The sequence below is a fragment of the Phascolarctos cinereus genome, unplaced genomic scaffold (assembly GCF_003287225.1).
Source record: "Phascolarctos cinereus isolate Bilbo 61053 unplaced genomic scaffold, phaCin_HiC Scaffold_726;HRSCAF=1367, whole genome shotgun sequence".
In the NCBI taxonomy this organism is placed as follows: Eukaryota; Metazoa; Chordata; class Mammalia; order Diprotodontia; family Phascolarctidae; genus Phascolarctos; species Phascolarctos cinereus.
The window spans coordinates 319,123,890-319,137,735 of NW_027556098.1; the positions used below are offsets into that span (position 1 = coordinate 319,123,890).

Consider the following 13,846-nt stretch of genomic DNA (forward strand, 5'->3'; position numbering starts at 1 on the left):
CTGCCTTGCCTGTGCTTGTCCCTGTATGTGCCGTATCTCTCCTATAATGATATAGGCTCATGGAGGATGAGAACTTTTTCATTTTTTTTGTCTTTATGTATCTAGTACATAGTATAGTGCATTGTACAAAGCAGGCATTTAATAAATATTTCTTGAACAGAGGTCTGTATTTAACCTTGTACTGCTTCACATTTCTATCGATTAACTTGGGTAAAAGCATAGAGAGTACATTATCAAAATTACAGATGGCACAAAGTTAGAGGGATAACTAACACATTGCATAACACATTGTAGGGTCCGGATTCACTGGCTAGAATATTGGATCACTTAGAGGAACTTTAATAGGAATACATAAAAAGTCTTATACTTGCGTTCATCAAAATCAGTTTCACAAGTACAAGATGGAAGAGAAGTAACTAGAAATCGGTTTGTCTGAAAAGGGTCTAAATGAGTTTTTAAAAATAGATTTTTGTTAATTTTAATTTTTTTATTTTTATAACATCTAGATATCCCCCTATATCCCTCTTTTTTACCCATCCCAGAGAACCATTCTTTATAACAAAGAATTAAAATTTTAAAAAAAGAAAAAGAAATAGGAAAACAATTCAACGTATTGAAAAAAGTCTAATGTTACAACATTTTGCATCCATGGATTCCCTCCTTGCCACCCTCCCTGCAGAGAACCTGGGAGAGGTGTCTTATATCTCTTTTTTAGTGGTAAGCTTGTTCTGTTTAATTTACGTATTTGGTTTCAGTTGTTTGTGATTATTGTTCTTCCATTTACATTATTGTAATCATTGTGTTCATTATCTTCATGGCTCTTCTTACTTTACTTTGCAGCAATTCAGATAAGTCTTTCATACTTCTCCAATTTGATCGTGTTCTTACAGCACAGTAATATTTCATTATGTGCGTGTGCCACAGTTTCTTTAGTCATTCCCGAATCAATGGGCATCTGATCTTAGGGATTTTAATAGACTATAAGTCAATTGTATGATACGAAAACCAAAAAACATAATGTAGTTTTAGGCCATGTAGACAAATAGGACAGTTTGATGGCACAGAGGACCAAACACAGGGCCTGAAGTCAGAAAAACCTGAATTCAGATCAAGGCTCAGATACTTGCTAGCTATGTGACTTTGGGCAAGTCACTTAACCTGTTTGCCTCAGTTTTCTCAGCTGTAAAATGGGGAAAATAGCACCTGCCTCCCAGTTTTGTTGTGAGGATAAAATGAGATATTTGTAAAGTGCTTACCCTTTTTCCTTCATTTCTTCCTATTAGACATAATAGTCTTGTACTTAACCCTCGTCAGACCACATCTGGAGTATTATTTTCTGTTCTGTGTGGCAAATTTTAGGAAAGACTTTAATAAATTGCAGTCTCCAAAGGAAGCAGCCAAGATGGTAGAAAGATTTTAAAGGAATATGATATATGCATTGTATTAGAAGGGCTTGTCATATGAAAGAGTGGAAGAGTGATTAGATGTGTCCTGCTTGTCCCAATGGGTCAGAACTAGAAGCAGGGAGTAGAAGCTGCCAAGGTCAATGTCGATTTGAACAAAAAAAAAAAAGAAAGATGTCCTAACCACTGGAGCTGCCTAGAAGTGCCTACAAGGCAGTTGATTTCCTGTTACTGGAGATCTTTGAGTAAAGACTGGCTGACTGACTACCTATTGAGTAAGTTGTGGAAAGGATTCCGTTTCAAGTATGAATTGGATAGACAGCTTGCCTAAGAGAAGACATGTGCTTCCCCCGCTTCAGGGAAGCAGAAGAAAAAGGCAACCATCAAAACCAGAAGCTATAAGAGGAAGGGAATGGTGATTCTCAACCCTGTCACCTTTTGTTCTTTAAATTATAATTTTCCTCTAGGCTTAAGGGGGAAAAGAATAGTTCAAAAATATTAAAAAGCATTGCATGAATGCCAGTTACATTATCTAATTTCCTCCAGGAACAAAGAATTCATGTCAACCATAGGTTGCCATCCTACAAAAAGGATAAAACTCTTCCCAGAGATGCCACTGCTTTTTCTAGAATGTATTTGGTGAGAATCTGTGTTGTACTAGGTGCCAGAAAGCACTTGAACTAGACAGTTTTAGCACATCTCAGGCTCTTTATGAGCCAAAAAAAGCTAATGTAATCTTAGACTACATGGATAGGATCCCAGTGTCCAAAATGAGGTAAACAATAGTCCTACTCCAGTCAGTACTAGTCACATGCCATCTAGAATAATACCTCATAAACCTTAGTTTAGGATATCACATTTTAGGAGAGATATTGACAAACCAGAACTTGTTCAAATGAGAGTGACCAGGATGATAAGGTATCTAAGATATGTATGTCATGTGTGGATTTTAGTTGTTATTCAGTCATTTCAGTTGTGTTTGGCTCTTCATGACTACATTTGGGGTTTTCTTGCAAAGACACTGTACTCCAATTTGTTATTTCCTTATCCAGCTCATTTTATAGATGAGGAAACTGAGGCAAACAGGGTAAAGTGACTTGCCCAGCCAGGGTGACCCAGCTAATAAGTGTCTGAGGCCATATTTGAATTCAGAAAGATGAGTCTTTTTGACTCCAGGCCAAGCACTCTGTTCTCTGTACCACTTAGCTGCCCCATGAATGTATTTACCATTTTTTAAAAGTAGTGTCAGGTAGCCTACACTTGATACAAAAACTGTGTTGAACCAGATTTCTCAAAATTATCAGTTCAGTGCTGAAAGGTCAGCTAGTTCAATCCTCTTTTTTTACAAAGAAGAAATTAGATCCAGAAAGATAGTTATTTGCTCAAGATCACGCAGCAAGTTAATGGCAGGACACAGGTTAAATCCTATGTTGCCAGACTCCCACTCTTTCTTTGATTCAAAAGAAAACAAATAGTCTTTCTCCTTTATTGTAGAGCTGATAAAACTAGGCCCCAAAGAAGGGAAGTGCCTTCTTTACCAATGTCATACATTAAATCGTGGAGCCAAAACTCAAAACTCAGATCTTTTGGCCCATAGATCAATACTCTTTCTTCTCGTCTGGATTTTTCATCTGATCTGGATTACCTCCAAAAGGACTAAAGTCAGGATTGAGAAATAAATAATCTTTGTAAGATAGAGCATGGAATGACTTGTGAATGAAGATTGGATTGTTGGGCCTTTTGTGATGGGTTATGTTAATGCATGATTCTTTTAACTCTTTGCAGGTTTACCTAAAAGTTAAAGAGCCTGTATTCCACCAGGTAAGTCTTTTCTTCCCTCTCAGTTCTTGATTATTTAATATAAGAGCCTGAATTTTCTTTTTTCATCCATTTATGTCTACGTACATATGTATAAATATACTGAGATTCACAACGTTGGCATCATCTGTGACATCTCTCTTTACTCACCCTACATATCTAATCTGTTGCCAAGTCTTGTCATTTTTGCCTTCACAACATTTCTTCCAACTGCTAATGCCTCTCCAGAAATTATCTCCAGTTTACCCTGGACATATCTTGTTAGTATGTAATTATTTACATGTCTTCTCCCCCATTAGAATGTGAGTTCCTTAAGGGCAGGGATTGTTTTTGCCTCTCTTTGTATCTCCAGTTCTTAGCACAGTGCCTGGCCCCAGTAAGGGCTTCAATACCTATTGCTTATGTTCTTGATAATAATCATGATTATAATGATAAAAATAAAATTATAAAAATGAAATTTTATTGTGAAGACACAGGGAGAATTTTCTGGGTAAAGGAATATTGTAGTGAATCCTTTTAAAATACAAATTTTTTCCTTCCCTCTCCTTTTTATTCTGAAAGTTTGAACTTTTGTGTATTAAGTTTTTTAAAAGTGAAATATAGTTCTATTTGCTTATCCTTTTACTTATATATAAAAAACATAGTGCTTTTTAGTCACTAAGGAATATAAGGAATATAAACTTTATTGTTAATATGATTTCCATACTTACATGCATCAGTGATCAAGGTCTGTTACTCCTTCCATGCAAATGGATGGCAAACCATCCAAGCCTTCTCAGCCTGGACAGTTCTTTTTCATGTCTTTCCCTTGATTCTTGATGAAGAATCTACCTAATACCCTGGATGACATCTGATTCTGTTACTATCTTATGAATACTAGGATACAACTCAGAGAGAGTCCATCTGTTTTTCCTTACCCTTGCTATTTTTCTGGTCCACTTCCCTTTATTTTACTTATACTTACTCATGTTAATCATGAATGATTGGTTGGTTGGTTGTTGTCCTTCATTCTCAAAGGGGACCAAAATGACTAATAGAAGAGAACTTTATAGTTTCTGGCGTCCTTTCTTGTGAAACAGCCCTGTATCGTAGATAGTACAAGAATTCATATTCCTACTTCACAGATGAAGCAACTGAGATAGAGTAATTTTTTTAAAGGCATCAGGCCAAGAAGTAGAAGTCTGAAGGAACAGTGTCTTAGGAAATGAGGACTAAAAAAGATACACAATCTCTTTTCATATTCCTCTAGAGTATCCAAGAAGTTTTTAGAGGTAGTGGACTCTCCTTCATTGGAGATCTTCAGACAGAGGCTAGATGACTACTATGTTATGTTATATTATGTTATGTTATGTTATATTATGTTATGTTATGTTATGTTATGTTATGTTATGTTATGTTATGTTATGTTATGTTATGTTATGTTATGTTATGTTACAGTTTGGGTAGAACTGGACTAGATGGTCCATAAGGTCCCTTCCAACTCTTAAATTTGGTGATTCTGTGACCTACAATCCTTCTATAAATATGAGCACTCAGTTTACTCCAGTAATCACATCTCAGCCCAAATTCATGTTTCCTCTTAGTCAGAAATTATTAGTTAAAAAAAACCCTGGTCTTATTTTGACTTAGTAAGAGTCAGGGTCCAGTGTCCCCTAGTGTTCCCTACACTGTACTCTACGTACTGAAAGGAGGGAGAAAAGGGAAGATAAGATGAGAAATGAAAGCAGCGACACATTTCTTAGACCTGGAGAAGGCCAACATGTACAGAAAGATAGAGAAGCAAAAAAGAGAGCTGAGTCTGTGCATTTAAAAAAGGTAAACTTTCCAGGTACAGGATGAGAAAGACATATCTAGGCATGGCTACTTCATGTGAAAAGAATTTGAGGGGTTTAGGGATTACAAGCTTCTTTTAAATCCACAGTCTGATATGAGAGCCAAAAAAGTTTAAGGCTGCGTTATAGAAGTAGACTTCAGAAGTAGGGAGATCACCCATCTGTAGTGTTGTGTTCAGTTCTGGGTACCACATTTTAGGAAGAACATTGACACCCTAGAATGCATTCAGAAGAGGACATTGAGGATGGGAAAGGGACCGAGATCATGCCATGTGAGAAAATGTTGAAGGACTATTTAGCCTGAAGAATAAAAGACTTTTGAGGGGGCCTTAATAGCTTTCTTCAAGTGTTTGCAGGGCTTTTCAGTAGAAAAGAGATTAGACTTATTCTGCTTGGCCTCAGTGGACATTTCTAGAGAAGACAATTTCAAGTTAATGTGAAAAAAAAATTAACAGTTAGCACTATTGAACTACCTGAGGAGGTGGTGAATTCCTTGTCAAAGGAAATCTTCAAGAACAGAATATTTCACCACTTGTCAGGATTATGGCTCTGAGAGGCATTGGACTAGATGTCCTTTGAGGTGACTTCTCAGCTCTGAAATTCCCAGCATCTGTTATTTACTTTATACAGATGATGAAACTGAGTTTTAAAGAAGGAATTGCCCAAGAGCACCCAGCAATTAAGTGGTAGAACCAAGACTCTAATCTCAATCTTGGATCCAAACCCACTCCTCCCGTCTGGATACGGAGGCGAGAAGATGTAGGATCATAGAATCATAGATCTAAGTGTAGAGGGACCTCTGTGGCCATCTGTCCCATGTTCCTCATTTTACAGATGAAGGAACCAAAGCCTAGGGCAGTTAAGTTACTTAGCCATAGTCACACAGGTAGTAAGTACCAAGAGGTTAGAGTGAGTCCAGGTCCTCATACTCGAGCTCCATGTTCTTTTCTGCTGTTCCATTCTGCCTGCTCAGACATTGACCAGCTATGTGACTCTGGACAGGTCTGTGGATTCCAAATCTCATGTTATATATACAGCACCATGCTATATCTGCCTTTTCTATAGTAAAATTTCAGGCAGGAACTAACTTCCCCAGTCACAAGCACTCAGCAGGTGTTCATAGGTTGCCAATAATTCTAGTATCAACACTTGAGCAGAATAAACACATCTGGAACATTGTATCCAAGTCTAAGCACTGAATTTTAAAAGGGACATCAACAAGCTTTGTCATTTCTAAAAGAGGAATGAGCATGTTAGAGAGCAGACATAGATGAGTTCTACTTGAAAGAACTAGAAGTGTTTACCTTGAATTGGGGAAGAGAACATTATAGGCGTCAATTATTTTATCACATTCCTAATAGGGAACTAGTTTGTTCCAGTTTTTTAAAAATAGTGGATATTTATATTGTGCTTTTTTTATTACCTGACTTAATTGATCCTTATAACAATCCTGTGAGATTGGTATCACAGGTATTATTATACCCGTTTTTGTTGTTGTTACTTATTTTAGTTGTGTCCAACTCTTTATGACCTCTTTTAGGGCTTTCTTGGCAAAGAAACTGGAGTGGTTGCCATTTCCTTCTCCAGCTCATTTTACAGATGAGGAAACTGAGGTAAACAGAGTTAAGTTTGTCATCCAGGGTCACACAGCTACTAAGTGTCTAAGGTCAGAGGTCAGAAGTAGAATCAGCAATGGAAGTTAAAACAGATTTCATCTCAATATAAGAAAAAAACTCCCTAACAAGCACAGCTGTCCAGCAATGAAATGGGCTATGTGACAATCATATTGCCTTAAGAATGTAGCCCTAGAGTGGGAAGGAACCTTCAAGGCCATCTAGTCCAACCATATCATTGTGTAGATAAGGAAACTGAGGCCCTAATAGGTTAAATGACCTTTGTAAAATCTCACAAGAAGGCAAGTTACTTAACATCTTTCAGCCTCAGTTTTCCCCATCGGTAAAATTGGGATAATAATGACACTCCCTGCAAAGGTTGTTGTAAGGGTCAAATAAGATAGAACATATAGTTATTTGCAAACTGTAAAGTGTTATGTAAATGTTAACATTATTATTATTACAGCATTTGTCATCTGTGTACCTTACATTTGTTTTCTTTGTCGCATGCTATTTTATTAAATCCTCGCAACCACTTTGTAAAATAGGCAGGACTGGTATTATGACCTCCATTTTACAGATGAAAACAGATGTAATTTTTTTCACTACTATAGGCTTTAATAGTTTACACAGTTCTTTACTAATATCAAACCTAAGAGGGGCATAGGGCAAGTATTATTTTACAGATGAGGAAACTGAGGTGTAATGAGGTTATATGCCTTGCTCAGGAATGTGGTTCATGTCTAAACTAAGGCTTGAACACAGGTCTTCTGCTTTCTAGTGCAGTGCTCTTTCAACTCATACCCAAGATCCTATTAGCAAGAGCCAGAAATAAAAAAAGGGGGCAGAGTCAATGTTAATTTTCTTGGAAGAATGGAAAGGACCATAGAAATGATCTTAGTCTAACTTTCTGATGCTACAAATGAGTATCAGAAAAATTAAGTCATCTGTTTCCTAAACTCACATTTCTGTATAGTTCCATTTTCAAATCAGAAAAGGTGCTATACTAGAAATGAATGTTAATTGCACCATGGAGTGCTATTTCTAGGGAAGTTCCATTGACTCCCAGATCTCCATGTACTCTGCTTCCAACTCCCCAAACGTTATATAAAAGCCAAAAAAAAGTTAATCCCTCCCCAGAAAATGCCTCTTATTTACCAAGTATCTGTTATTTGCTGTTATTTACTAAGTATCAAATACCAAATCACAGTGGTCTGAATTTTACTTTTTATAAGCCATATGGTAGAGATGTTAGAAGGGAAGGTTTATAGATACTGTCAACCTTCAATATTGTAACACTATGGGAGTTAGAACTGGAAGGAACCTAAGAGATCCTCCCCACTCATTTTGCAGATGAAGAAACTGAGGCCCAGGGGAGTAAGGTGATTTTAAAAAGATACCAGAAAATGAGAGGGGAGTAGCTTTATCAAAGGTCACAGAATGAGTTAGGAGCAAGGGCAGGGGCAGGACTAGAAATCAATTCCAATTCTAAGGGTGCTTTCCATTACATCTAAACTATTTTAAAGTGCTGTTTATTGACAGAACAAAGGAGGAAATATTTTAAGCCATAGATGAAACATTATTTCCTGCGGAGTAATGTTGAGCTGCCTAAATTTCTTCCGTACTTATGTGTGCTGACCTGTTTACTGACTTGGTTATAGCTGAGCTCCCATATATAATATGGTTCTTCTGTCCTTTACCCAGGTCAGACCATAGCTGATTTGTGCTTTGGTCTAGGTGCCACACTCTGAAGGATATTGACAGGTCTTGAACTTATACCATAGTAGGATCAGGGAGAGGATTAGGAAATGTTTACCCTTAAGAAAAGACTTAGATCATGGCCAGCAAAAATCATGTGTTTGAAGAGCTCTTCTGGGGAAAAGACATTTGATTTGTTCTCATTCTGGGAGCAAACACTACAAGCAATAGGGGGAAGGTGCTGAGAGCCAGCCTTGGATAGATGCAAAACAAGCTTCCTAACAATTAGAACTGTCCAGTAATGGAACTAGCTGCCTAAGGAGTTAGTGTGTTCCCCATCACAAGAGGCTTTTAAGCAGAGACTGGATGATCCCTTTTTTAAACTAGTTAACCATTTGTTTTGGGAGTGAGTGGGAGTAAATTACAGAAGAGGGCCTTGGACTAGATGCCCTCTTGGCACCAACTCAGATTCTGATTCTAATGTAAAAGAAATCGGTTTTCCTGGATTATAGCAGCAGAAGATAATAAAGGAAATACTAGGATATTTGTTTTAAGCACTTCACAGAATCATAGAATATTAAAGTTAGGAAGTACTTTGTAAGCCACTTAGTGCAACACTTTCATTTTAGGAGGCCCAGAATAGTGAAGTGATTTACTTGTGGTCCTATTGTAGAGTAAGTGACAGAGCCAGGACTTTGGATTTTGCCATTTCAAAAGATGTGGCCTGCAATTCAAAATCCGTATAGTATCCCTATGTAGTAATATGATCTGAAAGAGAAAGATCTGGAAACAGTTCATTTTAATGCCTCGAAAACTGGTTTTACCCAGTTCAAACATTTGATGAATTATTGAACTGAGAGGTTATTGATTAATAAGGAAGGAAACAAAAGCAGGAAGCTATGCTATCAAAAAAGTGTTTGAAATTTGTCCCTTTATTCTGCTTCAGCACATATTATGTAGTACAGTTACCTTCCAAGACAAGATCTAAGAATCACAGCTTCATGGGAGAGATTTAGAAGTGTTCTTTGTGGCTCCCAAAGACAGAATTAGGAGTAATGGGAAAGATATGTCAAGAAAGCAGATGCTAGTTCATTATAAGGAGTAATAGCTCTCATTTCTATGGCCCTTTACAATTTGCAAAATACTTTCCTCACAAGAACCCTATGAGATAGGACAAATGTTATGTCCATTTTACTGATGATCACATTGAGTTTAGGTGACTTGCACAAAGTCACACTGATACAGCCAGGATTCCTTAAGTCTTTTGACTCCAAATTTGCTTTTCTTTTTGCTCTACTAAAAATAGTATCCTCACAATTAGAAAGATATCTGAAAGTGGAATAAGATATCTTCAAGCAGAGATTAGATTACTGTTGTCCTTTGATAAAGGAGATTCATGCCTCAGGGATAGACTAAAAAACTACATGATCCTTCTAGTACAGAGCTTATTGTTAGGTGGGGTTAGACTGGATCAGTGATTTCAAACTCAAATTGCATGTTAATTTTAAATTTCTAACCTTCTTGTATTTGTACTTCTAATATTTAAATCTGTTTATATTTTTGCAACAAGGGGCAAAAACCAAATAATATGACTTAGATAATATGATTTGGATCCAAAATCTTGGATGGCATGGGGTATCTAGACTAGATGCTCACTTGGGTCTCCTTCCAACTTTGATAATTCTATCATTCAATCCATGAAAATGTTGATGGGGCTCATGGGTTTTCTTTAGTGTCATATCTATACTGTTAGAGTCCATTTAAGATGCATAGAATCATAAGATCCGTAGATTTTAGAGTCGAAAGTGGTCTTACAGATCATCTAATTCAATCCTGGCATTCTGCAGATTGGGAAACAGGACGAAAAAAGGAAATAATTTGTTTGGATTCACACAGCTATTAAATTGAAGAGTCAAAATGTAAACTCAGGATCCTTCAACTATAACTCCAAATCCCCTGCCCTTTCCATTAACTATCATGTCTTTTTTTTTCTCCAGGTTCAAAAATATGAATGTGAAGTGGTAGGGAGTAAGGAACAGATATTTACTGAGGGCTCACTATGTTCTAGACACTGCTAAATGCTGAACAAATATCTCGTTTAATCCTCACAACAACTTACAGCTGTGCAATAGGTGCTTTTATTAGCTCTATTTTACAGTTGAGGAAACTCAGGCAAACAGAGGTTAAATGACCTGCCCAGGGTCACAGAGCTCTTAAATACCTGAATTTGAACTCAGTCCAGGACCAGCATTATATCCACTGTGCCATCTAGAGGCCAGACTAATATAAAGTAATTAATGACTCAGTGTAAGGAATTAAAGGTGTAAAGATTTTCTTACATAAATAGGATGTTAGAACCTAGAACGATTTAGCTAGAGAAACCTTAGCACAGAGAATATTAGAACAGGAAGAAATTTTAGAGCATAGAATATTAGTTTGTGAAACATAAAGTTAGAAGGAACATTAGAATTCAAAATGTTAGAACAAAAGAGTAGGAGAGAGTGTGTAATAATGGAAAGAGTCTTGGATTTGGAATCAGAAGACCAGAGTTTGAGTCCTAGGTCTGCTGCTTACTACCTCTGTGACTTTACTTAAGTTAACTTCCTTTCTCTGGGCTTCATAAAATGAGGCATTTGAACTAGAATCTAGTTACTAGATGCTTTCTAAGGTCCTGTCTAACTTTAAATACTGTATAATCTATGCATTTTTTCAGTGTAAACTTCAAACACAAATCATTGCTGATCACCCCGTAGGACATCTGAAATTGGTCACATGAAATAAAGTAACATCATCAAATAATATCACTTCTTTTCTGCTGTTGTGGCTTGAATGACTTGCATGGTACAGTGGACGTGGTCTCGTCTTAGAGTTGAGAAACCTGGGTTTAAATTCCAGATCCAACATTCACTGCAAGTTCTGTAGCCAAGAAACAAGTCGCTAGACTTCAAATCCTCAATTTCTTCATCTCTAAATGGAAATACTTTGACTACCAACTCCAAGAGTTGTTGTGAGAAAAGTACTTTTTGAACATTAGAGCACTAAAGGAATAGAAGCTATTATTATAACTTAAATGACCTTAAACAAAATTAGATGATCTGTAAGGTCTAGTTCTGACATTTTGAGTTCCTTATTTATTTTTTATTTCTTCATCTGTCCCTTGAAGTCATGGTTGGAATTGCATTGATCAGAGTTCTTAAGTGTTTCAAAGTTGCTTATCTTTACACTATTATTGGTATTGCATAAGTTGTTCTGTTTCTACTCAGTTTACTCTGCATCAGTTCATACAAGTCTTCTGGGTTTCTCTGAAACTTTGTAATAGTATTCTGTTACATTAACATATCATTATTTTTTGAGCTATTTCCCAATTGCTTCCAATTCTTTGTTACCACAAAAAAAGAGCTACTATAAATATTTTTGTATGTAAAGGATATTTTCTTCTTTCTTTGTTCTCTTAGGGGTTATAAAGCCTAGTTAGTAACTTTTAAGGCATTGTTCCAAATTGCTTTTTAAAATGGCTAGACCACTTCACAACTCTACCAACAGTGCATTAATGTGCCTCTTTTCCCACAACCCTACCAACTTTTGTCATTTTCCTTTTTTGTCAGCTTTGCCAATCTAATAAGTATGAGAACCTCAGAGTTGCATTAATTTAAATTTCTATAATTATTAATGAACATTTTATATGACTATTGGTAGCTTAGATATCTTCATTTGAAAACTGTGTCCTTTGACTATCTATTAGGAAATGGCTCTTAGTCTTTCAAATTTGAATCCATTTCTTGTATATGTTAGAAATTAGATATTTATCAGAGAAATTTTCTGCAAAGATTTTTTTCTCAGTTAACTGTTGCCCTTCTAATTTTAGCTGTATTTGTTTTGTTTGTGCAAAAACTTTTTAATTTTAGGTAGTTGAAATTTTATTTTTCTGTGAAACTCTCTCTCCCCTATTTGGTCATGAATTCTCTTCCCTACCCATGTATACAAAAAATAATTTCTTCCTTGTTCCTCTAATTTGTTTATAATATGACCTTATATCTCTAACATATCCATTTGGAGCTTATCTTAATGTGTGGCCAAATCAAGTCAACAAGTATTCATTAAGTGCCTACTATATGCCAGGAACTGTGCTGAGCAATAGAAATAGGAAAAAAATGACAAAAACTTGTCTTTGCTCTCAAGGAGCCCCCATTTTAATAGGATAGACAACATGCAAACAACTGTGTATGTACAAGATAGATACAATGAAAGTTGGAGTAGTTTCAGAGAGGTTACTGGCATTGAGAGGAACCAGGATAAGGCTTCTTGCAGAAGGTAGGGTTTTAGCTAAGTCTTACAGGCAGCTAGGGAAGCAAGGAAATGGAGATGAGGAAAGAAAGCATTCTAGACATTGGGGGCAGCCAGTGAAAATGCAAAAAAGTCAGGAATTGGAGTATCCTGTATGAGGAATGTCACTGAGGTCGGTGTTGTTGGTTCGCATAGTACATAGAGGGGAGTAAGAAGGCTGGAATGGTAGAAAAGGGACAGGTGGTGTAGGGCTTTATTTTTTTTTAATGCTATTTCATTTTTTTCCCAATTACATTTAAAGACAATTTTTAACATTCAATTTGTTTTTTAATTTTGAGTTCCAAATTTTTTTCCTCTCTCCCACACCTCCCGCCCTTAAGATAGTAAATAACTTGATAATAGGTTACAACATATGTTCAGTCATATAAAACATTTCCTTATTAGTCATGTTGTGAAAGAACAGACCAAAAGGGGGGGAAAAACCATGGGAAAAAATGAAGTGAAAAACAGGATTATGCAGGGCTTTTAAAACTAAACTTTATATTTGATCATAGGGGTAATAGGGAGCCGCTGTGGTTTATTGAGTGGGACAGTGACGTGGTCACACCTGTAGGAAAATTAGTTTGATAACCGAGTGGAAGTGGGACTTGGATGGGGAGAGACTTGAGGCAGGGACACCAACGATCAGGCAGTTACAGCAGTCTAAATGTCAGGTGACAAAGGCCTGCAGGGGGGTAATAGCAGTGTCGCTGAAGGTAAAAGGGCTATTACAAGAGAAGTTGTAAATGTAGATTAGAAAGGACTTGAGAAGAGATTGGTTATATGAGGATGATAGAGAATAAGAGTCAAAGATGGCACCTGGGTGGCCAGCGTGGATGATTGGGAGGATGGTAGTGGTACCTTTGGCACGATTAGGGAAATTTGAAAGAGGGGAGAGGTTTCTTAGGGAAAGATAATGAGTTCAGGCTTGGATATATTGAGTTCGATGTCTATGGAGCATCCAGTTAGAGTTATTTAATAGACAGTTGGAGATATGAGATGATCATCTGCATAGAGATGATAATTGACTCCATGGGAGCTAATAAAGTCACCAATCAAATCTGGCTGAAGATCCAGCACAGGTAGGAGGTGAACCAGGAGAGAGCAGTGTCATGAGAACCTAGAGAAAAGAGAGGAAGAAAAGAGGAGGTATCGACAG

At 36.8% G+C, this 13,846-nt stretch overlaps 1 protein-coding gene across 3 annotated transcripts in view; it reads left to right on the forward strand.

Annotated features, from left to right (window-relative positions):
* Positions 1-13,846, forward strand: part of ACER3 (alkaline ceramidase 3) — a 206,987-nt gene that overhangs the window by 152,646 nt on the left and 40,495 nt on the right. For all 3 annotated transcript variants that reach the window (XM_020989517.2, XM_078156929.1, XM_020989518.2), the window contains one exon: positions 3,189-3,224. In XM_020989517.2, coding sequence (XP_020845176.1) covers positions 3,189-3,224 — 36 coding nt within the window. The remainder of the gene's footprint in view (positions 1-3,188; positions 3,225-13,846) is intronic.